At 51.9% G+C, this 27471-nt stretch overlaps 1 protein-coding gene across 1 annotated transcript in view; it reads right to left on the bottom strand.

The window, feature by feature from the left end:
• Nucleotides 1-23000, bottom strand: part of DVL1 (dishevelled segment polarity protein 1) — a 44527-nt gene extending 21527 nt beyond the window's left edge. Inside the window, 1 exon segment of the mRNA XM_020976351.2 lies at nucleotides 22583-23000. Coding sequence (XP_020832010.1) covers nucleotides 22583-22752 — 170 coding nt within the window. The 5' untranslated portion in view covers nucleotides 22753-23000.
• Nucleotides 23001-27471: the final 4471 nt, after the last annotated feature.

Below are 27471 nucleotides of genomic sequence, written 5' to 3'. Positions count from 1 at the left end.
TGCTCCGTCCCTGGCCAAAAGCCGTGATTCACAAATACAAATCCCAGACCTGGTCCTCTTAACCGACTGTTCACTTTCCAAATCTGCCCTTTCTCTTCTGACCCCCTGCCTTTGACGTGAGCAGTGATGATACCACCTTGCCCCCTTTGCTTTCTTTCTCTCTTCCTAGTCTGGTGGGGTGCTGGCAGTATTATTGGTGTCTGTGGGAATCACCAGACAAGCTGGACAAGTCTTGGGAGGGTCTCTCCATCATACCTGGTCTCGTTTCTCAGGGAGGCGGCTGGGTTCCCTGTTGCCACTGTCGCATGGACATTGGCTGCTCAGCAGGAAACGTGAGCCGATGGTGTCCCTAACCACCACTAATGGGTGCTTCCCTCTCGGAACCTCTCTGGGTGATCCCTCACCTGACAGGTGTGGATTCTCTGGGCAGGAAGGCGCCTTCGGGGCTAAGCAGTCTGACCCATATAGGAAAGGAATATTCCACCACCGTCTCCCGACATACAATGGTAGCCTTGTACCTTTTACCCACCGCTCCAGCGCTCTGGGCCGAGCAGAAAAGACTAACCCAGGACTGATGATCAAAGCCATGACCCACCACAAACAGCTCCAGAGGACCAAGGAGAAAGCAGGCTCCCCACCTCCTGACACAGTGAAGGGCTCAGGATGCAGAGCCCCACCTTTCTGGACACAGCCAATATGGGGAGCAGCTTTGCTTGACCATCCTTGGCCAAAAGCTTTGTTTTTCTCTCTCCCCGATGCCCCAATATGTGTGGTGGGGAGGAGAAAAAATAAATGTTTGATAACTGAAAAATTTTAGTTAAAAAAAAAAAAAGGAAACAGGAAGGCTATTAGCAAGCCTCCCCGACTCCCCGCTGCAGAGCCCTGGGGAGCATGGTGGACGTGGGGCCTTTCACCATCCTCCGGACATGCTCCAGCTGTGCATGTGGGAACTTTCCTAGAATGTGACGCCCAGAACGGAGCACCCCATTGTCCAGCGGTTGCCTGGCCGGGGCAGAGGACAGAGGGGCTCATTCCCCTCTCTCCAGCTGAACCAGGGATGTTCGCTACTAAGCCCCCACACCTGGTGTCTTTGTCTCCCTCCCTGGTCAGCTTCCTTATACTGTAGTCCTGCTTCATTAGAATGTAAGCTCCTGGAGGGCAGGGACTGCTTTCCATTCTACTTGGATCTGTATTCCCAATGCTTCGTGACACAGTTGTCCAGTGAATCACGTCTGACTCCCCGTGACCCCATTTGGGGTTTTCTTGGCAGAGATACTGGAGTAGTTTGCCATTTCCTTCTCCAGCTCATTTGACAGATGAGGAAACTGAGGCAACCAGGGTGAAGTGACTTGCCCGAGATCACAGCTAGTGTCTAAGGCAGATTTTGAACTCAGGGCTCGCTGACTCTAGCCACTGTGCCTCCTAGCTGCTTGCTGACTATCTCATCATAGAGCCAAGACGACCTTCTTGAGTCCACAGATCACACTACTCATTGATACTGGCCAGAATCAACCCAGGCCAGTACAGTCTGACCCCAGATCTCCTTTGGGCCAACAACCTAGCTATCTGGTTTTTGGGAAAGCTGACTTTTTGCACCCGGGTATAAGACTTTACATTTATAGCACAGTTACCTGGCACACAACAGGTGCTTAACAAATACTGTTCACTGATTAACTGATTGATCCCTAGCCCACTTCACATTATGTGGTTTAGCCCAATGTGACAATCGCTTTGGATTCTGACACTGTGTGTTAATTGTCCCTCTCAGCCGTGTGGGATTGAAGAAGGCCTTCCTTGGGTCACTGCTAAAAACAGGACCAGCAGAAGGCCTACCCCAGATTCCCTGGAGTCCTCCTTTGGAGGTGACCTCAAACTGTTAATGACTGACTGGTCTGGGGGCTCTAGCCGTTCAACCACGATCGAACCCACCCACCTGTGGACAGCCCGCATCTCTCCCTCCTGTTCACAAGAATAGCATGAGATGCTTTTTTCTAATGCTTTGCTCAAAATCTGTGAAAATTCTATTAATCTTCTGCTCCTTCCTTTTATGCCTGTTGCTCGGTTCCAAGGATTCCGAGATCCCTTTCTCCTCTGGGAGAGCATTTGATCCCCCCTTCCTGATAGAGTAGGGGGAGGGGAAATTCCCCTTTCCCTCCTGAGAATTTTTTTTCTCTTTCAAAGTCTATTTCCCCCCTTTTCCAGGGGATCCTTTGTTCTTCCTGTTAATGACTTGGATGGTGGAGAGGTATTGCTCCTACGCATTCACTTTTCCTCCAGGAGGGAGAACAGCCTGTACGTTGATTGAACTTGACCATGGTTGACGTATGAATATGGCACAGACTTAGCATACGGTATGAAGCCAAGTGCAAGATTCACCCTGCTCTCTGTACTTTCAAAGCAAAGTCCACAGGCAGAAAGCAGAAGGGGTACTCACACAAAGACAGACGGACCCACAGTGACAACAGACACATAGCAGCCTGGTGGCTGGGACCCGGCTGACCCTGATCTGACCCTGAGAGGGAAAGGGAACCCTGAAACTCCAGGGCATCCCCTCCCTGGGGAGCCTCAATTTGTGTGTGTGGAGAGGGTGGGGAGGGTAAGGACTACAGTGTGTGGTGTATAAAGCAGTATGAGGGGCTTGCCTTCCCCTCCCCCCATCTCCCAAAGAAAGGCAGTCAGCTGGGCCTTCCTGCCCAGGCCCAGGGCCAGAGCCGGGCACCCCCTCCTTGCCCTACCTCTAATGTGTGCCAGGCAGTAGGAGAAGCGTGCAGAGACCATGTGACTGAGTAACTCAGTCCTCAGTGTCTCATCCCAGATTGTAACTAACCCTCCACCCCAGGACAAACTCCTCGGTCTCAGAATCATTTGAAAAAGCACTGGGTACTAAGAAGCACCCACCCCACTATGTCCCAGACTGCCTCCTCTTCCACGGACGAGGTTGACCACTGGGAATTCCCCAGCCAGAAAAGGGGGCAAAGCATGCACGCGTGCGCACCCACACACATACACACACACACATGCTCGCACACACACACATACACAAATACACATACACACACACATGCACACACACACACACACACCCCTAGCTTGACCCCAGAGCATCCTCCCTCACCAGGCAGCAGGGTCTCTTTTGGCCCCCGGCCCCCTCCCTGCCCCACTAAGGTTCTGCATTCGTTCACGTGGATGGAGGACAGACGTGGCAAGTTTAGCTCCTGTCCCACTGGATCTTCACAACAACCCTGTGCGACGGGTAACACCAATATTATCCCTATTTTACAGATGAGCAAACAGAGGCCACAAGTGCTCTCCCCCCATCACCTTCTCCTCTTAGGAATCCCTGGCTCCCCTGGAGGCTGCAGAGGCCATTCCTGACTCTATCAGGTGTCAGGGTGGCCTTCCCCACCTCCTGCCCCCCCCCAAAAAAGACTCTGCATTTCTCATAAGATCATAAATTTAAAGCTAGAGGGGACCTTAGGACCATCAAGTCCAACTCCATCTCCCCTCCACACCCATTTTACAGATGCACATTTCACAGAATTGAATGTGTGCCAACAGAAAATCATAGAAGGCAGAGAGGCAGGCAGGCAGGCAGACGCTACCTTTCCTCCTCTCCCAATAACAATAACCTCTAACAGGGAAGTACGTCAAGCATGGCGACTGTGGCAGGACGCTTTCCAGATGTCATCTCACCTGAGGGAGGCACTGTCATTGTCCCCATTTTCCTGGACGCTGGGTCACAGACTGAGAAGTAATTGACTCTGACCCCCTCAGTTTACAGATAAGCAGACTGAGGCCCAGGGCAGGTTCCCACTGGTCAAGGGACCATGGATTTAGAGCTGGAAGGAGAGGTCTCAGAGATAATGGGAGTCCAACTCTCGGTTCACAGATCAGGAAACTGAGACTCAGAACATATCACTCCAATTCCAAAGCTTTTTCTTTTGTGCCTCACCACGCTGCCTCTCTATCTTGCCCCCCGCCCTCATGTGGAACCCTCATAACACCTACCTATAAGATCTATCTAATACAGCCGCCGGTCTGCCAGAGGAACTCATTCAGCTGAGCAGCCTGCGCTGATGAGCCAATCTGAGCGCCAGGGGAAACCACGGAAACTGTGCCCACACCTCTCTGCACCGGAGCAGAGTCTCTAGAGATCTGGGTTCCTTCAACTTGGTTTTATAAAATATTTTTTCCTTTTTTTTTTTGTGGTGAGGCAATTGGGGTTAAGTGACTTGCCCAGGGTCACATAGCTAGTAAGTGTCAAAAGTCTTGGACCATTAAAAAATATTTTAATAACTGAACTACAATATTGGTTTCTTCTGTAACCCTATGTATTTAAAAACCTAATTCGGAGGAAGGGTCCATGGGCTTCACCAGTCTGCCCACAGGGTCCAGGATACCCCAAAGGTCATGGCCCACTGCCATCGCCCCTTCCTTCCCTCTGGCTGCCGTTCACACCTCCCCAAGCTTCTTATCTAGCAAGTGACTCTGGAGTGGAGGCTCACCCAGTGTTATCACAGGAGTGGAGATGACCCAGCCCAGCTGCCTCATGTCCCAAGGAAGGTCATGCTCTGAATAAGCACCAGAGGCCAGATAGAGTATAGGGTCTCTGAGTTTGAGCCCAGGGCTCTGCCTGCTTACCCCTCAGCCATCCGGAACAAGCCATGCATGCTGACCACCCCGAAGCCAGCCATCTCTCTCCCCACCCCCAAGCCTCCCTCCAGGAGCTGCTCTGGGCCGGGCTCCAAAGCCCATGGAAACAGCCGCTTTCGCTCTCCATCCCAGGAAGCCCAGGGGAGTCCAGAACAATTGGACTCAAGGGGGGGAAGGGGCAGGGAGGAGGAGGAAGCCAGGGGTATTTTTAGTGTTGCCAGTGGTAGTTGGGGGGGGCAGGGGGAAACCTCAGGAGGGGGATGGGCCCCAACTTGGCTGGGGTGCAGAATGTCCCATCAAACATCCCCTAGCCTGGGAAAGCAGAGGCTGCAGCCCAGAGAGCGAGGCCAGAGGCTAGAGGGTCAAGGCCTAGCCCAGACTCAATTTTCCATGGGTGTAACTTGGCCCCTGTATCCTGGGATGGGAGACCTGGGTGGGCCCAGAAACCAAATCTCTTTTCCTGCAAACATGAAAAAGAGGCATTTTCCTCTGCACCCCAAAGGCTGGGGCACTCCATTCAACTCAAGGAGCATATATTAAGCAGCTACTATGTGCCAGGCCCTAGGCTAGAAGCTGGGGACACACAGAACCCCCCCAAAACAAACCCACAATCCCTTGCCCTCACATTTTGCTGGGGTGGGAGTTGGGGGGCCATGCACCTAGGTAATGCTAAATGTTGAGAGGCTAAATACTTAGGAATGACAGGGAGGGGCCAGGGAGGGCCTCTGGCTGCAGTAATGCAGCTGAGCCTTACAGATTTAGGGCTAGAAGGGACCCTGAAAGTTTCTGAGGCCAAATCTTTCATGCTAATGATGGGGAACTGTAGGCATTTACCCATGATCATAAGGCAGCCAGTAAAAGAACCAGAATTTGCCTTCGACTCCAAGTTCTGGGCTCTTCTCCCTCCCCCAACTTATTCCCTATGCCAGGGGAGGCTGAACCATTTTTTTGCACAGGGCCCCAGAACACCCATGGACCCTCTCTCAGAATAATTTTTTTAAAAGCACGATACAAAGGAATGCAAAGGAAACCTGGCATATTGAAATAGTTACTTTTAAAAAAAATTTTTTAAAGCAAGTTCTCAGACCTCAGGCTAAGAACACCTGCCATACACTGATGAGATGTCAACTTGACAGGTTGTAAGAGGTGGGGGAGAGAAGAGACAGCATTCAGGGGGACAGCTTGTGCAAAGGTGTGGGGGTGGGAGATGTTTGGTCCTTCACGGGGAACAGGAAGTGAGCCACTGAGAAGGACATGAGGAGGAGGGATATATAATCAGCCTCAAGAGCTGAAAATGCCAACAACAGAGAGCCCCTGAAAGTCCTAGAGTAGGGGAGGACCTTTAGGAAGATCAGGCTGGATGGGAAAAGGGGGAGTCCGTTGGCCGTTGGCCATCGGCCAACGGACTCCCCAAGGGCAGGGACTCTCTTTCTGGAGAAAAGAGCGGTCGTGTGGTGTGGGAGAGCGGGTGCCTGGGCTCTGCCCACGCGTGTACTCCTGTGACTGTGTGCTGACGTGTATGTAGGAGTCTGTGTGTGAGAGCCATTGTGCTCACTTACACAATCCCTCCCTCTGCCCACAGTCAGGACTGCGCCCTCCCACCGGGACACACTGACGGGAGCAATGCTGCCACTGGGGCCTCGGCACAGGCACCAAATACCACAAGAGAATACCTGTGCCGCCACCCCTCCCCCAGCGGTACTCCCAGAGGTGCACAGGCCGGGCTCCTGGGTGCTCTCCTCCCCCCGGACCAGGGCTGGACCTCCTGGGTCTCCTCACTTTCCTCTCAACATAGCTGAGCACTAGTCCAGGAACACGGAATGCCTCAGGGCCTATGGATGGGTGACTGCTTCCTCCCCCCCAAGGGGCAGCACTGCACTGGATGGAGAAGCAGAGAACCTGGGTTCAAATCCTGCTACTTTGTCACTTACTAGCGCCAGGCCTGGAGTAAGGAAGACTCATCTCCCTGAGTTCAAATCCAGCCTCAGATAATTACCAGCTGTGTGACCCTGGGCAAGTCACTGAACCCTGTTTGCCTCAGTTTCCTCATCTGTAAAATGAGCTGGAGAAGGAAACGGCAAACCACTCCAGGATCTCTACCAAGAAAACCCCCAATGGGGTCACAAAGAGTCGGGCACAACTGAAATGGCCAAACAGAATGCCGTGTGACCCTCAGCAAGTCTCTAGGCTCATTCCTCACTGTAAAACAAGGGCACCCAGACCTCAGCTGATCTCTAAGGTCGCTTCCGGTGAATAGCCCAGGCCTCACTGCTAGCCCCCAGACTCGCCCCTGCTCTGCTCCTCAGCACTGGGACCTCACAGCTCCCCAGAGCAGGACTGAATCCCCCCACCCACACATACACCTTTATCTTTACCATCCTTGGATCCAGAGGATAGGGGGAAGCCGGCCAGCACCTCCCAACTCTATCCCACAGCTGGCAGCTACCTGCTGGCAACCCCACCCCAAGAGAGGACCCAGGGAACCTGCTCCCCAGCCCAAGGCCAACACCCAATGACATAGCGACCAGGGACCGGGCTTGGAATCAGGAAGATCTGGGTTCAAATTCTCCCTAGCAACTCTGTGACCTCAAGCATGTCCTTCTTACTTCTCTGGGCCTCAGTTTTCTCATCTGTAAAATGGACTTCAGAGCCTCATCTCCCCAGGGCTTTGCTGTTTGTTACCCCTGAGCCCAGAGACTCACATGAGCCTCGCCCATGGAGTTCCGGGGCAAAGGTAGGATTGAGACCTGGGCTCTCCCCTTCCCCTATGGCCCCAGGCGGCCTAAAGGCCTTGTAGGGGGTGGGTGCGGAGAACCACCGCTAACAGCCACTCAAGGCCCCCGAGAAAGCACTCCCCATCTTGGCATCCCTGTCTCAAGTCCGCTATGAAGTACTTCACAGACATTACCTCCTTGGGTCCTCCCTCACAGCTCTGGGACAGAAGTGTTATTATTACCCCGTTTCTTGGGGGGGTTTTTGTTTTGTTTTGCTTTTTTTGTTTTTGCTAGGCAATGGGGTTAAGTGACTTGCCCAGGGTCACACAGCTAGTAAGTGTTACGTGTCTGAGGCCGGATTTGAACTCAGGGCCCCCTGAATCCAGGGCTGGTGCTCTATCCACTGCACCACCTAACTGCCCCATGTTACCCCCTTTTACAGACAAGGAAACCAAAGCCAGGAGGGGGGAAATGACCTGCCCGAGGTCCCCCAGAAGTGTCCAAGGAGAGATTCAAACCCAGCTTTCTGGCCTCCACATCAGGCTTGTTCCTTGCTGTAAGGACACAGAGCTTGGCCCCAGGCCTGAGCAGAGTCTCCTGAGCATCTCCGGCCTGGTCTAGAACTGGCCTGCTGGACTTTTCCCTGGATGTCTGACAGGCCCCTCAAACTCAACACGCCCAAGAGAGATCTCAACCTCACCCCACCCCTTCCCCCAACATGCCTTCTTTTTTTCTTTTCTTTTCTTTTCCTTTTTTTTAAAGCCCTGGTTTATAGCATTTGCCATTTCTGAGGTGTAAATGCTTGCATTGAAAATTTAACAATCAGCATATCCTTTCCCTCCCAAAGAACCATCCCTTATAAAGTATCAAAAAGGGGGAGATTTTTCAGCACTGAACACAAATTCTGTTCCTCAGAAACGTCCTATAATTGTCAAGGGTGCCACCTCAGTCCCCCAGCGTCATCGTCAACCCCTTACTGCCTCTCAGCCCGACTATCCCCAATCAGCTGCCAAGTCTCATCAATTGTACCTCCCTAAGTATGGGGAGCCAGGTGGGGCAGTGGATAGAGCGCCCAGCCTTGGAGTCAGGAGGACCTGAGTTCAAATGGAGCCTCAGACACTTGACACTAGCTATGTGACCCTGAGCAAGTCACTTAACCTTGACTGCCTCAAAAAAGGGGGGGGGGGTCATCACTGCCCTCAAGGAGCTCACAGTCTAACGGGGGAGACAATATATACACAACCATGCACAAAGCATAGACAGAAAAAACTGGAGATAACCAGCCCAGGGAAGGCCCTAGAACTAAAGCGATTGGGAAAGGCTTCCTGCAGAAGGTGAGATTTTAGCTGGTACTTGAAGGAAGCCCGGAGGCAGAAGATGAGAAGGGAGAGTGCTTTAGGCATGGGGGACAGCCTTGGGAAATGTCCAGAGCGGAAATGGAGGCTCCTGTTTGAGTAACAGCCAGGAGACCAGAGTCACTGGATCCAAGAATGGGAGCGGGAGGAGCTGTAGGGTACTAGCAGACTGGGAATGTACACGGAAGCAGGTTATGAAGGCTTTTCTATTTGACCCTGGAGGTGATAGGGAGCCACTTCACTTCACTGAGTAGGGGAGGTGACAGGGTCAGACCCAAGCTTTAGGAGGATCCCTTTGCTGGCTGGAGGCTTTTTCTGTCCCCTAGCCCTCCCCCACCCCCTTCCCAAATTACTCCTCTTGAATGGACTTCTCTGAGTCCCCGTGATTTTCCCCCTTGAGGGCCGAGACTGACTGCCTCATTTTGCCTGTGTGTCCCCTAACACCTGGCACACAGCTTAGGAAAAGCTTCCTGACGGATTGATCCAGAATTCTGTTCCAGAAGCCTGTTCTGTCTCTCATCCTGAGAGCTTCCCCCCACCCCCACCTTCAGACCTGGGCCAGCAACCTGTCATCAACACGCGGGAGCTCCCTCCTCCAGGGACTCGCTCTCCGAGCAGGGTCACCTTCCTCCTCCATTCAAGAAAGCCCCTCCGTCCAACAGGTTCCGCAAGCCCAAACCACAACCTATTTCCCGATTGCCCCTCTCCCTCCCCTGCTGCCACCCCTGTGACAGCTCTAATGTCTCCACAGAGCTTCCCTCCCAGCCAAGCTTAGAGGCAGGGGACTGGACAAGTTGACCCTGAAGATTCTTCCCACCTCTGCATGGAAATGGAGCAGGAAGGGATGGCAGTGGCTACTGGTCCAACCCATACCTGACCCAAAAACTCCTCTAAGCTCTGCTTAAAGACCACCCCGGACTTCCAGAGACGGGCCAGTGCACCTTTGTACAGTCCAGTCTCCTCTCTGCAGCTCCCCTTTCCCCTTTACTCCCAGGCAGCAAGCAGAAACAGTCTGATCCCTGTTCCTAATGGCAACCCTTCAGACTGGCATCTAGACGGATGGGCAGAGGGGGTCTGCAGTGATGGGAGGGATCCATGAAAACCACAAATCACAGCTTGGCCTCCACCCCATCCAGGCAGCAAGGTGGACACAGGGCTGAGCCTGGAGTCAGGAAGACCTGAGTTCAAATCCAACCTCGAGGGCACTTATTAGCTGTGTGACCTTGGACCAGTAATTTAACCTCCGGCAGTCTCGGGTGTCCTGGGGAACACCCACCTCGCAGAGTTGTGAGGATCAAACATGATCATACTTGTAAAGCACTCAGCATAGGGCCTGGCACACAGTAGGCTCTTCATAAACATCTTCACCCAGACTTTCTGCCCAGATCTCTAGGCATCTGATTCCTGGGTGTCTCGGCTCAAAGCTGGATGCCCAGGTGTGAGAAGGGCCTCAGGGCTGGGCTCAGACTCCAGGGATCAGCCGAGGTGAGGGCCGGGCCCTAGAATGGGGCATGGCCAGGGGGAAATTCACCTTCAGCTCAGCAATGGGCGTGATTATTTGGGTCTGGAGAGGACAGAAAGGGGCTGGGGAGGGGGCTGCAGCCCTCCTTCCCCCTCAGGTCCCCTCCTAGCAAGGGGGGGGGGTCTCTTTAAAGCAGCAAGTCAGGTGTCCCGAGGTAAGCATTCCTCCTCCCTCCCCTCCCCCCTCCCCAAGCTCATGACTCATGACACCCAAAGCCTTCAAGACCCAGCAGCTCCCAAGTGACTCAGGGAGGGAAGGAAGTGCAGCAGGGGCTGGGGCAGAGAGGAGGAAAGAAAACGGAGCTGGATGAGTGGGGGCCAGTCCAAGAAACCCGAAGGACCTGCCCTGAGGCGGGACGACCTGGAGTCAGGACCACCTCAGTTCATTACCTGGGAGACTCGCTCAGCCTCAGTTTCCTCACCTGTAAGTGGGGGTGATGGTAGCACCTGCCTCGAAGGGCGGTTGTAAGAGAGAAATGAGATAACAGATGGAAAGCAGACTTTAGAGCACCATTTAAATACTAGCCAAGGAGAAGCCGTCCTGGGGCTCTTCGCTGCTCTCCTACGGAAACCACAGGAGGTGACTGACCTTGGCTCCATCCCAGCCATCTCTATTCCTGAACACACACTCAGCATCCTCGAGGGCTGGGGGAAGGTTTAGCCACAGTCTCTTCCATTAGAACCTCAGTTTCTCCTTCTGAGATATAGGGAGAAGTCCCATCTAACTGCCTTGGCCCAGACAGGGGTGGGGAACCTGCAGCCTGGAGGCCACATGTGCCCTTCGAGGTCCTTGTGTGGGGCCTTGAGAACAAATCCTTTCATGAAGGGGATTTGTTCTGTGAAGTTTGGATTCAGTCAGAGGGCTGCACTTGAAGACCTAGAGGGTGAGGCCGAAGGTTCCCCACCCCTGCCCCAGACCCCAGAGAATACATAGAACTGGTCTGCTGAGAGAACTATCTGCTGAGCCTCAAGGCTTGGCTTCCTCGGCCCTGGGACAAGGCGGCTTCGCCAACTGGGTGGACAGCAGAAGGAGCCATCTTGGGAGGCCAGTGGTGGGGAAGGGGCAGGAAGGACATACCTCATCACCCTGGATCCAGGGTCTTATCACCTCCAGAAGACTTCCCTTGTCCACCCAGTTCTCCTTCTTTCTCTCTCTCTCCCCGTCTCTCCCCTCCCTCCCTCCCTCTCCCTTTCTCTCTCCCTCCCTCCTTCTCTCTCCCTCTCTCTCTCTCTCTCCCTCTCTCTTCCTCTCTCTCTCTCTCTCTCTCTCTCTCTCTCTCTCTCTCTCTCTCTCTCTCTCTCTCTCTCCCTCCTTTCCTCTCTCCCTCCCTCCCTTTCTGTCCCCTCTCTCTCTTCTCAAATTACCTTCTATTCTGTTAACACTCCCTCATATCCCAGAATGTAAGCTCGTAGAGGGCAGGAATTACTTTGGTCTGCTATGTGACTCCTACCTGTGTACAGGCAGGCTGTTCTTCCCAGCCTAGGAATGCCCTCCCTCTTCCCCTCTACCTCTCCCAAGCTGCCTTCAAGGCTCAGCACAAAAGCCACCTCCTACAAGAAGCCCTTCTGGATTCCCCCAGTCCTCAGTACTCCCTTCTATTTCTTCTACTTGGTCATTATTTTGTGAAGTTCCTCATCCAGAAGAAGTCCCCTTGAGGGCAGGGGGCACTTCCTTTTTGTCTTAGTGTCCCCTGGGCCTGGCACTGGGCCTGGCACAGCCTAAGGGCCTAAGAAATGCTTGTTGAATGGGGTGAGGGCCAGAGACCTCCCTGTAGGAAGACAAGGCCGCCAAGCCCTTCCCCTCCATCTCTGACTTCTCCCCAACTCTCCCAAGCCCATTCTCACAGCCCTCCGGTAAGGGCTCCCTGAGTGGAATAACAAAGTCCAGCCAACCCCGGGTCATCAGAGGCCCCACACAGAGCTGCCCCTATCCCTGCCCCTGCTCTGGTCTCTTTACCTCCCAACCCACCCAGAGCAGGGGGAGAGGCCTTCAGGCCAACACAGACATGGAAGGTTGCTTCACAGTCAGGGCAGAACTCTCCAGCTCCTCCGGTTTCCATGGCAACCGAAGGCCCAGCAGCACCCTGTGAGGTCCCTAACCCAGTCTGGTCTGGCCCAGGTTCCCAGTGCCTTCTCACTTCCCCCCACAAAGCAGCAGGCTCCCCGACTCTTTCGGGCCAGCTGCCCTTCCCACTGCATCTTTCTTCCTGCTTGGAAAGTCCCCAGAGCAGAGTGTGCTCCCACCTCATTCCTCCAATGCTCACTCAGGAATCTGGGCTGCTGGGCCTCAGTCTAACTCATCAGCAAAATGGAACCCATACGGAGGCAGCCTGGGGGTGTTGGCCTTGGAGTCAAGAAGTCAAGTTCTGCCTTTGACAAATACTGGCTGTGTGACTCTGGGCAATTCAGTCAACCTCTGTGTCCCAGAAAACTCTCTAAAATGAGAAATTGCAGGGAACAGACGGCACCCTGCATTGGGAGAGGAAATTTTCTCAGAGTATACTCTGTATCATCTCAGGTTCATCCAAAAAAAAAAAAAAACCAAACTGAATTCCCTGGCCCTTTTGCATAGACTGGCTGGGGTGGGGGAAGGTCAAGGTATCTATGGCTAGGAGTTTGGGGATAGGACCATCATTAATTTAGAGCAAGAAGGGACCTTCTAGATCATTTCATAGAGCCTATGAACTTCAAGGACTTTTAAAAAATATGTTGCTAATTATATTTCAATATAATTGGCTTCCTTCATATTCCTATAGATTTTACGTTATGCATTTATTCTGAGAAAGAGTCCGTAGCTTCCCCAAACAATCAAAGCGGGCACGGTCCTGAGGCCCCAAGAGGGAAATATGAATTACAGGTTCTGTGAAAGTCAGAGCTAGAAGGAATCTCAAAGGCAACCTAGTTCAGCCCCTTTCATTTTACAAATAAGGAAATTGAGATACCACCACTGAGTGATTTGTCCAAAGCAGGGGTGTCCAGGGTGACTCAGGAGACAAATACTATGTACACCGTTTTCTATGGAAAGGAAGGGTTCCTCCTTTAGCCATCCGTCTAATCTTTGCTTTCCCTCTCTGATCTTTCCTCTCTCCTTCCAACTCAGAGCAGACCATTCCCTTCCATCTGGGGTCTGCTGGGTCAGGTCAGATATATGGGTCTCCAGTCTAGGAAGGCTTAGCTGACGAGGAACAGCCTCATGGCCCAGAGACAGGCCCAGGCCACACACTCCCCACTCTCTGCAGGGCCCCAGGGAGGCGGGCATGGGCTCAAGCAAAAGCAGACAGAACCAGAGCGCTTCCTTGCAAGGGTGATGACAAACAGGGAAAACCCACTCATTCGTCAGAAACATGCCTGCCTTCCCTTTATATATAAGGATCAGTGTCTAGATACTACCACCGACTGTAATTAATCTCTTTCACAGGCAGGACTAATTATCAGGGCACACTGAGCCTCAGAAGCCCAGCAGGCGCACCCCCACCCTCCAATCCCCTCACCCTGCTTCAGCCTCCCACAATCATATACCTGCCCCCAATCATTCCTCCACCTGGGAAATTCTGGGCGCGATCTGGAGCCCCGCCTGATTGGAGGGGGGGGAGGACAATGACTAGCCTCCACCCCCCAAGGAATTCGCTCTCTTGTGTACTTCGGGTCCAAACTGAGCCTGTTCCTGAGAGGCAGGACCCAGGGAGGAGGCCCCCTGAAAAACTGAGATCTCAAAAGCTGTGGACCTTTTCCCCTCCCAGTATTTTTGCCCCAGAGCATAGCACAGTATTTGGCTGAGAGTAAATACTTAATAAAATGCTTGTAGACTTGGTTCTCTCCTAAGAGCTTTTTCTGAAGAAAAGCTTCTAGCAACTCATTCACACTATGGTGTGAATGACTGAGGACAGTCCTCATGGGGGTGACTTCAAGGGCATCAAAAGAGGGGATGAAGCAGGAGGATGGAAATGTTGGCATCCACCAGGGTGCGAGCAAGCATGTCCAAAGGCGGAGCCTCCCTAAAGACTCCATGGCCGATCGTCTGGGGAGGCTCAGTCTTCACAACATCAAAGCCAGGACCCCATCCGTTATCCCCATTCCCATTCCCCTGAATGCCAGCGCCTTTCTGCTGAGATCTCCATCTGCCCTCTTTTTTTTTTTTTTTGGCTAGGCAATGGGGTTAAGTGACTTACCCAGGGTCACACAGGTAGTAAGTGTTATGTGTCTGAGGCCGCATTTGAACTCAGGTCCTCCTGACTCCAGGGCCGGTGCTCTACCCACTGCACCACCTAGCTGCCCCTGCCCTCTTTCTGTCTAGGGGTTTGAGTCTTGTCTCCCCCATAAGGGCCATGAGGTCAGGGATGGCTTTTTTTTTTTTAGACAACTGGGGTTAAGTGACTTGCCCAGGGTCACACAGCTAGTAAGTGTCAAGTGTTTGGTCTGAGGCCAGATTTGAACTCAGGTCCTCCTGACTTCAGGGCCGGTGCTCTATGCTACCTAGCTGCCCCCAGGGATGGCTTTTCTTAATCCCGAGCTCTTACCACAGTATCTAGCACATAGCAGTTAGGCACTGTGCTAAGCACTAGGGATACAAAAGAGGCCAAAGTCAGCCCCTGCCTTCAAGGAGCCTGAAATCTAATAAATGTTTAATAAATGCTTCCACTAATAAATAGACTTAATAACTGACACTGTGGAGACAGAAGGTGCCATGGAGTTTCCCTGAGGATCAGGCCTGGGCCTGGATTCTATTCAATTCTACAAGCCCTGGCTCTGGGTCAACCACACAAAGACAAAATAGCTCCCACTTCCAGGGACTAAAATACTGGGGGAAGGAAGGCTGGGAGAAGAGGAATGAACAGGGGCTATTCCATGCACCAAGGTGAGTGGGTAGAAGGCTCTGGGTGAGGAGAGAGACAGCACCAACCTCTGGGGGAGGGGACAGCACTTAGCAGAGTAGGAAGGGTCTGGAACGCAGATGGCTAAGGGAAGGATTCCAGTTGACTGACCAGGAAAAGATTCTTGAGGGTCACCCATGCTTAGGGGGTAGAATGCTTGACCCCTATGGGGCATCTCCTCACCTCCCTCCCCAGTGGGGTAAGGGAAGTCAGAGGATGGCATAACCAGCTCAAAGAAGAGACCTGGTCTCAGGGAAGACAGCCAGGACCAGATTTCCAATGAGGGGAGCTAAATAAACCCCAGGGGGAAAACCTGGGTATCTGTCATCATGATTTCATAGCAATTCATCTGAAAAAGACCTAGGAGTGTTAGTGGACTGCAAGGTCAAACTGAGTCAGCACTGTGGTGTGGTAGTTAAAGGAAAAAAAGCCAGGAACACCACTGGCTAAGAGTGTTGAAGAGAAACAGTGTCCCATCTTGGCCAGCCTGCAACTGGAGTGAGATGCTCAGCTCTGGGTCCTGTGTTCAAGGGCCCTGAGAAGTCTCCAGAGGAGGGTACAGAAGGGCTTGTAGATTAAGCCACGGGAGGATTCGCAGAAGGAAGAGGGGGTGCTTAGTTAGCCTGGAGAGGAGATGACTCAGGGTGGGTCTCAACAGCTGTCTTCCAGTCTTTGAGGGCTAATAGGGCAGCTAGGTAGTGCCACAGTGCACAGAGCAACAGGCCTGAAGACTCCTCTCCCCAGGTTCAAATCTGGCCTGAGACACTTCCTAGCTGGGTGACTCTGGGCAAGTCACTTCACTGTGTTGGCCTCAGTTTCCTCCTCTGTAAAATGAGCTAAGAAGGAAATGGCAAACCACCCCAGTATCTCTGCCAAGAAAACCCCAAATGGAGTCCCGAAGAGTCAGACACAACTGAAATGAAAGATCAGACCTACCTCGCTTGGCCCCAGACTGAAGAACTGGGAGCCAAACAGAAGCTGGAAAGAAGCAAATTTAGGCCTCGTGTAAGAAAAGCCTCCAAACAACGAGACATCTTCAAAGGAGAATAAGAGGTGCTTTGGGAAGTCTTTAAACAGGGGCTCTTAACCTTCCCGGGTGTCAGGCATCAACCCCCTTTGGCAGGCTGCTGAAGCCCATGGGCCCTTCTCAGAATTCTGACTTTAAGTGCATAAAATAAAATATGTAGGATTGCAAAAGAAACCAATTAGGTTGAAATAGAGTTACTGAAATAAAAAAAGAAACACAACCAAATGTAGGCAGGGCAGATTAGGAGCACCTGGTCTAAGAGCAAGCTGGACAATCACCTGTTGGTGATCTGCTACTGGGGATTCTCTTTTGGGGTGTGGGTTGCACCACAGGGCCACTGGGCTCTCTTCCAGGCCTGAGGCTGAATGAGTCCCGTGCTAGAGTCCCTCCTCAGTTCTGACATTCCCTGATAACTTCTGTTCAGGCTGGGAAGGATTTTGTGTTTGTACTGAGCCAGCCACACTCCTGGCCCTGCACAGGCAGGAGGCAGAAGTCAAGGGTCAGCACTGGACCAAGCTAACCCTTCCCTGGTTCCCCAGAAGCCACGCCCCTTGACCTTGGCCTCCTCTGCCTCTACCTGTGGCCACCAGGCAAAGCAACTAAGTCAAACAAATTGGGTAAAAAACCCAGGCAAAGAGCCCTAGAGCAAGGTTTACTGCCCTGTCCCCCCATTCTCCCAGGTTCCACTGGCTCCGCCCCCAGGGTCAAGGACATGTAGGCCAGGCACATGTGAAGGGGGGGGTGGCTCAGTCAAAGCTGAAGGCACCTGAGTAATAATATTTTTTTTTCATGGAGGCAGTTGGGGTTAACTGACTTGCCCAGGGTCACACAGCTAGTAAGTGTCAAGTGTCACATTTGAACTCAGGTCCTCCTGACTCCAGGGCCAGTGCTCTATCCACCGCACCACCTAGCTGCCCCTCTGAGTAATAATAAATATAATAATTACAGTTAGTTTTTGCAGAGTTCTGGTGCAAGGCAAAGAGTCCTGAATTAGAAAAAGGCAATACAGATTAATGGATAGGGTACTTGGAAGACTTGGGGTCGGGCCCTGCCTCTAACACATTCCTGACTTCGTGAGGCTAAGCAAGTTACTTTACCTCTCTAGGCCTCAGTTTCCTTATCTGTAAAACAGGAATAACAATAATAATAACATCTGCTTCCCAGGGTTGTTGGGGAAAACCAACTAGGTGATAATAATAGTTCACCTCTATTTTTCTTGTTCAATCATTTCAATCATATCCAGCTCTGTGACCCCATTGGGGGTTTTCTTGGCAGAGATACCAGAGTGGTTTGCCATTTCCTTCTCCAGTTCATTTTACAGATGAGGAAACTGAGGCAAACAGGATGAAGTGACTTGCCCAGAGTCACACAGCTAGTAAGTATCTGAGGCTTCATTTGAATTCAGGTCTTCCTCACTCCAGGCCTGGGGCTCTATCCAGTGAGCACCTAGCTGCCCAGTCACATTTATAGCACCCTTTTTGGGTCACCCCTGTGGTTTCCTCCATGCAGGGAACTCCCAACAAGGAAATGCCTTCTCCCAAAGTCGACCAGCACCTGCTCTGCAATTCAACCTTGGGTCCCATGATCACCACTTCCAACTATCTGGAGGGCAGGGGAGGACAAAGGATTTGAAGGAATCTGTCACCAGCCCTCACCACCCGAGGGGCGAACAGACAGGACACAAACACCAGGGCAGATGGACAGCTGAGAGCTGACTGTACAGTGGGATTATCTGACTCCCAGCCTGGCCCTCTCCAGAGCAAGTCGCTCCAGGCTGGGCTCACTCTGGGGCTAACCTCCCTGGTTAACCCGTCCTCTAACCCAGACCCCTCCCCCCACCCACCCAACCTAAAGACCAGGAGTCCCTGGGAGGAATCACAACTTCAGGGGAAAGAACACTACCATGAGCCAGAGGACCCGGGTTCAAACTCCTTCTCTGTAACTTACAAGCAGTACGACCCTGGCCTCAGTTTCAGTATTTCTCATTTTTCATGAGTCCTTCACTTTTTTTTGTGTCCAGGATCCCCAGTAAAACCTATGGATTCCTTCTCAGAATAATATTGTTACATGCATAAATAAAATCCATAGGACCCAAGGAAACAGATTACATTGAAATAGTTATCAAAATGTGTATTTTTTAAAGTTCATAGGGGCAGCTAGGTGGTGTGGTGAATACAGTACTGGTCCTGAAGTCAGGAAGACCTGAGTTCAAATGCAGCCTCAGACACTTACTAGATGTGACCCTGGGCAACTCATTTCACTCTATTTGCCTCAGTTTCCTTATGTGTCAAATGAGATGGAGAAGGAAATGGCAAACCACTCCGATATCTCTGCCAAGAAAACCCCCAATAGGGTCACAAAGAGTCAGACATGGCTGAACAAATTCGAGGAGGAAGGCAGAACTAGCACGGGGCAGGAGGAAGAGGGAGGGAAGGAATTCAGAAAAGCTTCCCCCAGGAAGAAGCACTTGAGCTGAGCCCTAGCAGCAGTAAGAACTCCAATAAATGCTTTATTCTGAAAGGCGGAGGTGAAGAAAGGGACTATTCCCAGGCTGGTACAGAGATGGGAGAAGAGATACTAAATTCCAAAGCTCGGCTGAAATGAAGGAAAACTGCATGAAATGGAATAAGGGGAAGTATTTGGCTAAACTGTGGAGGGCTTTAAACGCCAGGCTGAAGAGTATATATTTGATACTATACAATAGGGAGCCACAGATGATTTTTGAGAAGGGGAGTAACATGGTGAGACTTAAAAAGGCTTTTGGCAGCTGGGCAAGAGACTTGCCCAGGGTGGAAGATGACAGCTGGATGCCCTAAAGCTTCCACTGGTACCCTCACAAGGCCCAGAGAAACTGAGGGAGGCCCCCAGTGCTGTAGGGGAATCTCCAGGGGGCAAATCATTGGAAGGAGAAGGACCAGTAGGCTTTGTTTGATCTGCATCTTCTGAAGTAGCCTCCAAATTGATGGGATCGGAGATCCCCTGTTGGTTTTGAGTATTTGAGGCTGGATTGGAGACTAGAAGCAGGGATATTAATTAGGACTCCTAGCTTGTCAGAGCAGGGAGGTGACACAGAGAGCAGCTAGTCCAACAGGGACTGAAACAGAGGTCTAGAGAAGGGCAGGGATTGGCTTGGGGTCTCACCCTAAATCTGGAGCAGACCCAGAAGGAGAGGCCAGCTCTCTGACATCTCACCTGGTGGTTCTTCCATCAGGAATGCATTTCTAGCGGAAACAGGAAGGACCGATGGGAGGGCTGCAGCAGGTGACAAGACCTTCAGCTTCCCCAGCTCTAGGGTACGAGGGCCCCCTAGCCCTGAACCAAAACCTTGCTCAAAGAACTTTCCGTTCTAAGCTCCAGGATTAATTTGCAGGATGGTTTGAGTGCTGAGCTTTGGGGAGAGACTGGGGGTGAGGGAGGGGAGTGGCAGATTTTGAGCCAAACACAAGATCTCAGATTCCGAGTTGGAAGAGGCCTCACCTAAATTCAATCCTGTCATTTTACAAATAGGGAAACTAAGGCCCCCGGAGAGGAAGAAAGCAAAGCCAGGATTTAAATCTGAGTTCTCTGACTAAATCCAGCACTTTTGCCATTATCCAGAGAAAAGAGAGAAGGGGAATCAAGGTCCAAATTGAGAAAGGAACCTTTGGCTGGCCCTAAGAATCAGCAGAAGGGGCAAGCCCAAAGGTGGGGGGGGGTCACCTGAGGTCTAACCAGGGCCTGGGGAACTTCGGTGAAGTTACCCCTTCTCCCTAGAGTTAGAGCCCCAGGCTCCGAGCAAATCTATGGCTTAAAGGAACCTGTGTTTAAATACAATAAGCAAAGAAGCAGAACCCAGAGCAGAAAGCTCCACACACCCTCCCCTGCCATCCCGAGACACTGGGCCAGGCATCCCAGCCCCCGCCCAATCTTCCCAAAAAGGCAAGAAGCCTGGGTCGTCAGAAAGTGGGTGTACCCAATCGAAGGGTTTGTTAAGACATCATCAGACCCCCAATTTTTTTTTGTAGCCCCAAAACTGAGTCTTGGGGCTCAAGGCCAGAGCACATGATCCCAGTCCCATAGAGGACCTTCCAAAAGCAACTTCTAAAACCAGGCTGCAATTTGCACAGAGGTTGAGGCTGGGGGGGGGGGGAAGCTTGATGCCCCTCCCCCAACAACCAAGAACTGTCTCAGTAGCAGAGGCCTCCCAGCCAATAAAACCTCTAAGGAGGGGGCCTCAGCGCTGTCCAGCACGAGAAACCCTCTGCTCAGGGCTAAGCAGGCACTCGGATCCTTGGTCTCTACCCCACACCCCCAAGAAAGGGGCCTGGAGCTCCCTCAGCGTGGGGCGGGAGGGAGGCCACGGAGATCACTGAAAAGCAGCTTTGAACCCTATCTAAGATGAAGAAGAGTCCCCTGCTATGGAGCAGAAAGAAACAACAGGATTACAGATGTAAAGCTGAAAGGGACCTCGGAGGTCATCTAGCCCAGCCCCTCTATTTATAAATGAGGAAACTGAGGCACAGAAAGGGGAAGGGACCTGCCCAAAGTCACACAACTTGGAAGTGGAAGAAATTCTCTCTAACATCCTATGACTGGTGATATTGCTTATAAAATCAAAGAATTCCATTGAACTCCTGGGATTCAAACCCGGGCCCTCTGTCTCCAAAGCCAGCTCCTTTCTACTGTATACCAGCATGGTCAAATGCACTGTCCCAAATGCAACAATCCCCTGTGAGGCCAGAACCCGATTAAAATGTGATTGGGAAATCATTAATGAAATAAACAAAAATACAACAGAATATAGATAATGTTAACATGTAGCTTTCTAAGTTGGTATGTTCCCCCACAGAGATCATTATGCACAGCTTAGAGATCCCCACTTTCTGAATCTGACACCACGGGATTAGCACTTGCCTCCCCTCTCCAGGGCTGGCCCCTCCAAACCTTGGCTCCCCTGTCCTCCCCATTGAACCCCAGCTCCCCAAATAGTTGCCTCCATAGGCCAACAGCCCAATCACTCAGGGCCAGAGGCAGCAGGTAATCAACCATGTGAACCAGGAAATGATTTTCAATGTCAAACTCTCAGAAAGTGGCTGGTAAACAAGGGCAGAGTCAGTGGCCCTACCAGGCCTAATCAATAGGAGGGAGGCCAACCAGGCAAGCCCAGTGGGGCACCAGACAAAAAACGGGTCAGGGCCAGAGCCGAGGACATTCAGCTGAGGGCCCCACTCAGGCCTGGCCAGCAAAGAAGCAGCCCTGTAAAATGAGCCCCAACACTGGCCCTAGAAGGGAAAAGCTCCATCCTGGCTAACTAGCCCCTCCTAAGCAAGTAGGCTGGTAATTCCCCTTTCCTTCCCTCTGGTGGCAATGAGGGTAACGATAAGTAACAGGTACTCAGCAGACTCTGGGGTCCTGAGAATGGACCCCTAAGTCCTACAGACAGCCACTCTGATGGGCAGCCACTAATTCTGACATCAAGCAAACCCTGGAGACAGGGTCTGACCTCTCCCCCAAGGAAGGATTCTGGAGAAGGAAAGGAGCACTCCTGGTTTCAGCCATGACAAAGTCCTCGCCCCCCACTCCCAACCTCTCTCCCAGGATGGTGAGAGACGACATTGAGAAATGGAGGGAGTTGGGCCTTGTCTCTTCGGCTTAGGGAAGGGGAAACTACTCTTCTGGTATCAGAGAGGTGGGAGCAAGGGTTGGCCTATATAGGAGTGTGTAGTTGCCTTCACTCCGGTGCACCCCCCCCCAACTCTGGCTCCCTCCCCAGCTCCCAGGGCCTTCTGGCCAGGGCAGCCATGTTAGCGTCAGCGGCCTAGCCTGGCCCTCCTGGGACAGAGCCCTGCATGCCCAGCCAGGAGTCTGAGAGGACGAAACACCCTGCCAGGGCGAAACAGGGCCCATCTTTCCCCACCCACCCTTAGCCAGTGCCGAAACTCAGATGGAGGAGGAAGGACAGCAGGTCTGCCTCCCCCCTCCCCCGCCAAGAATGGGGTGGCTTACTTCACCCCAGTCAAAGGTGCAGAGTCCCTGAACCCCACTGACATACACACACCAAGCCCGAGGCACAAATAAGAGGAGAGGGCATAAGGACCCCAGCCAGAGACTCCACCCCTCTGTCAGGGAACAGGTGCCCCGGGGTAGGGAGAGGTTTAAGCCCTCCCCAACGCACCCCCTCCCAGAGACAGGAACAGGGCCAGAGATAGAGACAAGGCCAGTAACAAGGGCCAGGGCCACAAACAGAGCCAGTGACAAGGCCAGAGACAGAGACAGGGCCAGGCCCAGAGTCAGAGACAGACAGGGCCAGAGACAGGCAGTGCCAGAGACAGGAACGGGGTCAGAGATAGGGACCAGGCAGGCCAGAGCCAGAGACAAGGCCAGGGCCAGAGCCAGGACCAGAGCCAGAGCCAGAGCCAGCCGGGCCCGGGAGCCATGCGCGCCGCCAGAGCCGCTACTGACCCGAAGTCCTGGTCCATGGACTTGAAGAAGAACTTGTAGCAGTGAGCCGGCCGGTTGCTGAGCACGCTCTTGAAGTCGGCCAGCGTGACCCGCTCGGGGGCCACCGGCAGCTTGACCAGGTAGGGCGTCTCCTCCTCGTCCATGTGGTAGATGATCTTGGTCTCCGCCATGGGGGGCGGGCCGGGAGAGCCCGGGGCAGGGGGCGCCGGGGGCGGAGGAGACGGTGGCACTGGGTCAGCGCGGAGCCCGGAGTGCGGGGCCCCGAGTGGACCGCGGCCGTGGCCGCAGAAGCGGAGGCCGGGCGCCGGGGGCTCGGGCTTTCTGGGCCGGCGGGGCCCAGGCCCCGGTCCAGGCCGCGGAGGCGGAGGCGGAGGCGGCTCCTGATCGCGCAGGGAGGCTGGGCCAGCTGCAAGGGGAGGCCGAGGCCGAGATCCGGGCGGAGGCGGCGCGCCGGCTGCTGCCCCCCGCTCTGCCCCCGCGGCCGCCCATCCGCGCCCCGGCCCGGGCGCGCCGGGGGAGGCCGCCTCGGACGCCTGCCCGGGGGGGGGCTTCGGGGCCACCGGCCGGGCTGGCTGGAGGCGGGCCGGGAACTGACCGAGCTCTAAAGGGCCGCGGCGGCGAGAGCCGGACCCGGAGCCGGACCCGGAGCCGGAGCCGGAGCCCAAGCGGGCCACAGACAGGCGAGCGCCGAGCCCGGATCGGGGGCTCCCCGCGCCCTGCAATTAGCGGCGTGAGTAATGCGGCCGCCCCGCCCGGCCAGGCCCGGCCCCCTGCCCCTGGGCCCCCCTCCCTGCCTGCCTCCGCCCGGGGCCCCTCCCTCAGTGACGCCCCCTCCCCGCCCCGAGCCTCAGCTCCCAACCCAGTCCCAGCGCCCGGTCCCTCGCCCGCACCCGCGCCGGCACCGCCCCCCGCCCCCTCGCGACGTCTCTGCGCGTGGCTCTGCCTCGCCCCCCTCCGCAGCCAAAGGCTGAGTTAAAGGGACCGCAGCCCCAGCGGCCGGGATCCCGGGGGAGGGGAGTGGGGAGGGGCAGTCAGGAGACATCCCACCTTGTCCCCCCTCCCCGACTCCCTGCGATTATGGCCGGGTGGGGAGGGGGGACTCCACGGTTACGAGACTCCTTAATGTGCCCGTGCGTCCCCCTTGCTGAAGGCTGCAGGGGTTTGGGACGGCTGCTCGCTGCCCTGGGGGGGCTATCGCAGCCCCTGCAAGCAGGAGTACGGGACCCGTCCTGCACAGGGTCTTGCGTGTGACCACCCGGCGGGTTCCTGCTGTCTTTCTTGGTGTCTGTCTCCCTTCCTCAGTCAGTGTGCCTATCTCTGCGTGTGTCTGTATCTGAGCTTCCGTGTGTGTCTGGCTGTGTGTCACTTCATGTCTCTTTCTCCCTGTTTCTATTTTTCTCTCTCTCTAGGTGTCTCTGTCTCTGTGTCTGTATATATGGGTCTCTCTGAATCTGTCTCTGGCTGTGTCACTCCATGTCTCTGTATGACTCTGCCTTCAGGCTCTGTATCTCTCATTTCTATGACTTTCTGTCTGTCTCTGTCTCGATGTCTGTATGCCGACTTGTCTGTGTCTCTGGCTAGGGTGTGTTTCCTACAGAGGTCTCCCCCGGTTGCCTTCCAACGCCTGGAATTCCATTATAAGAATGACTCTTTTGTTGTTTAGTAGTGTCTGACTCTTCCTGAATGCGGTTTTCTTGGCAAAGATACTGGAGCAGTTTGCCATTTCCTTCTCCAGCTCTTTTTTTACAGATGAAGAAACTGAGGCAAACGGGGTTAAGTGACTTGCCCAGGGTCACACAGCTAGTAAGTGTCTGAGGCTGGATTTGAACTCAGGAAGATGAGTCTTCCTGACTTCAGGCCAGAGGTTCTATTCACTGAGCCACCTTGCTGCCCCCTCAGGCTCTAAGCTTCTTCCTCGAGAGGCCCTGGGAGAGATCCTGGTTCCTGTACCAGTCGCTTACACCCAAGCAAATGAGGTGATCTCTGAGGCCCCAACAGCCAGAATCCTGAGTGAGGACTGATAATATTGTTACAGATTGGTAACTGATACAAGGTATCTGTCCTATGCCCTGGGAGCTCCATTCTCTTTGAGCTGCTCTCCCAGAAGCCAAGCAGGAAGGCTTGACATTTTGGTTACTATAGGGGTTTTTGGGGGGGCCCAGGCCTAGGTAACTACGTGGCACAGTAGACAGAGAGCTGGGCCTGGAGTCTGGAAGACCTGAGCTCATATTTGACCTCAGACACTTATTAGCTAAGTGACTGTGGACAAGTCACTTAACCTCTGCCTCAATTTCCTAAACGGTAAAGTAGGAATAATAATAGCACCTATCGTCCTGGGTTGTTGTGAAGATCAAATGGGATACTATTTGTAATACTGTAATATTTGTAATAATATTTGCAGTACAGTGCCTGGACTATAGTAGATGCTTAATAAAAGGTTGTTTCCTCCCTCCCATCGTGGAAACTCCCTCCACTGATGCAGATGGGCAAATCTGGCAACTGATTTGGATCCCAAGTGGTCCTCCATGTCTGAAATGCACTCCTTCCTCACTTCCCTCTACCTCCCTTCAAAGAATAACTCAGAGACAACCTTTAGGAGGCCTTTCCTCATATCTCTAATTATTAGTACTTTCTCCCCCTTGAAAAAAAATAATTTGGGGATGACTGAACAGGTTGTGGCATATGATTGTGATGGAATACTATTGTGCTGTAAGAAATGATGAGAATGATGAGGGGGAGAAACCTGGGAAGATTTATATGAACTGATACAAAGTGAAGTGAGCAGAACCAGGAGAACATTGTACACAGTAACAGCAACATTGTAACGATGATCATCTGTGGAAAAAGTTAGCTACTCTGCTCAAGAGAATGACCCATGATAATTCCAAAGGACTCATGATGAAAAATGTTATCCACCTCCAGAGGGAGAACTGATGGAATCTAAGTACAGATTGAAGCATTTTTTTCACTTTAAAAATTTTTTTATTGCTTTTTTTTTTGGGGGGTGGGGACACTATAGCTAATGTGGAAATATGTTTTGCGTGACTTCTTATGTAGGATGACATCCTATTCTTTGCCTTCTCAATGGATGGGGGTGGGAGAGAATTTGGTACTGAAAATTTTTTAAAAATTTTAAAAGAAAAAATAGCTATTTGTCTATGTATCTATCCAAATGTGTATGTGTGTATAAATTTAAGGTTTGCAAAGAGCTTTACAAATATTATCTCATTTTATCCTCATGACCACCCTGAGAGGGAGGTGCCATTATTATCTCTATTTTAAAGATGAGAAGACTGAGGCAGATGGAGGTCAAGTGACTTGCCTAGGGTCACACAGCTAGTAAGTAGTTCCTGACTCTTGGTCCAATACTCTATCCACAGTACACTAGCAGCAATAACAATAACAACTACAACTACAACAACAACTATTATTATTATTATTATTATTATTATTATTATTAGCATTTGGCTGAACAAGTTACTTACCTTGTTATGGTCTCTAAGGCTATGAATTAAAGAAAAGGCATTGATCTGCATTAGCAGAGGAAGTCTCCTCTTCTGAGGGCGCCCTATCCCAATGAAATCATGGTCCTGTTTCCAGCCCTATCTTTTTCTGAAGTTCTTTAAGGCTTTCATACATACATACATACATACGTAAATATGTGTGTGTGTATGTATGTATGTATGTGTGTATATGTATATAATCTTATTTGATCCTCACAACAACCCTGTGAGGTATGGAAAAGCTGCTATTTTTCCCATTTTACAGATGAGGAAACTGAGGCTGGGAGGTTAAATGATTTGCCCATGAAAGATTCTAGAAAGAGTCTATCTAAGGTCTTCCTTAACCTGGTCTAGCACTCTATTCACAAAGACACCTAGCTGTCTCTGGCACCAAACTGCACCCTAACCTTACTTAGCAAAGGTGGAGGATTGTGGACGTGGATATCTGCACATGATGTCAAACTTTTTCGTGTATTGGTTAGTTTTGCTAAATTGGTCATTTTCCCTCTTTTTTATTATTTGTTATAGGGGAGGGCTCCCTGGAAAGGAGGGGAAATGATGCATTGGGGAATGTAGATGATATAAAAAACAAAAGATATCAATAAAAATTATTTTTAAAAAGAAGCTACATTCTACAATTTATGGATCTTTGCATTTACATATGTTCATCCATGTTGTGTATCTCAGTAAAATGTAAACTCCTTGTGGGCGGGGACTCTGCCACTTTTTGGTAATGCTTAGTAAATGTTTATTGGTTGGGTCATGGAGAGGTTAAATGATTTGCCTGTGGTCCCTCAGAGACAAGATTTCCACCCAAGTCTTCCTGCCTCTGAGGCGGATCTCCGATCCATTTGTGAATGATGGAGGTTCAGTTTTATATAAAATCATTTTAAAATGTGGTTTCTCCATTTCCATGTTTGTTTTATGAATGGTTATTAAGTGTGGCATTAAAAAACACACACACTTCAAGCTTGTGTGGTATTGGTATAGGTAACACTTACCCCTCACTAAAAAAAGCCATCATTCTTAGCTCTTCTGAGCAATGCAATGATCTAAGACAATTCCAAAAGACTCATGATGGAAAATGCTGTCTACATCTGGAGAAAGAACTATGGAGTCTGAATGCAGATCAAAACATACCATTTTCTCTTCCGTTATTTTTTTGTTGTTTCTTTCTTGTGGTTTTTCCCTTTTGTTCTGATTCTTCTTTCATAACATGACTAATGTGGAAATATGTCTAATGTGATCATACATATATAGCCTGTATCAGATTGTACACCATCTTGGGGTGGGGGGAGGGGAGGAGAAATTTAGAACTCAAAATCTTATAAAAGCGAGTGTTGAAAACTAAAACTAAATTAATTAATTAAAAATTTTTGTCATTGT

This window comes from Phascolarctos cinereus, unplaced genomic scaffold (assembly GCF_003287225.1).
Source record: "Phascolarctos cinereus isolate Bilbo 61053 unplaced genomic scaffold, phaCin_HiC Scaffold_726;HRSCAF=1367, whole genome shotgun sequence".
Classification (NCBI taxonomy): Eukaryota; Metazoa; Chordata; class Mammalia; order Diprotodontia; family Phascolarctidae; genus Phascolarctos; species Phascolarctos cinereus.
This window is presented reverse-complemented; position numbering and strand designations above follow the sequence as displayed.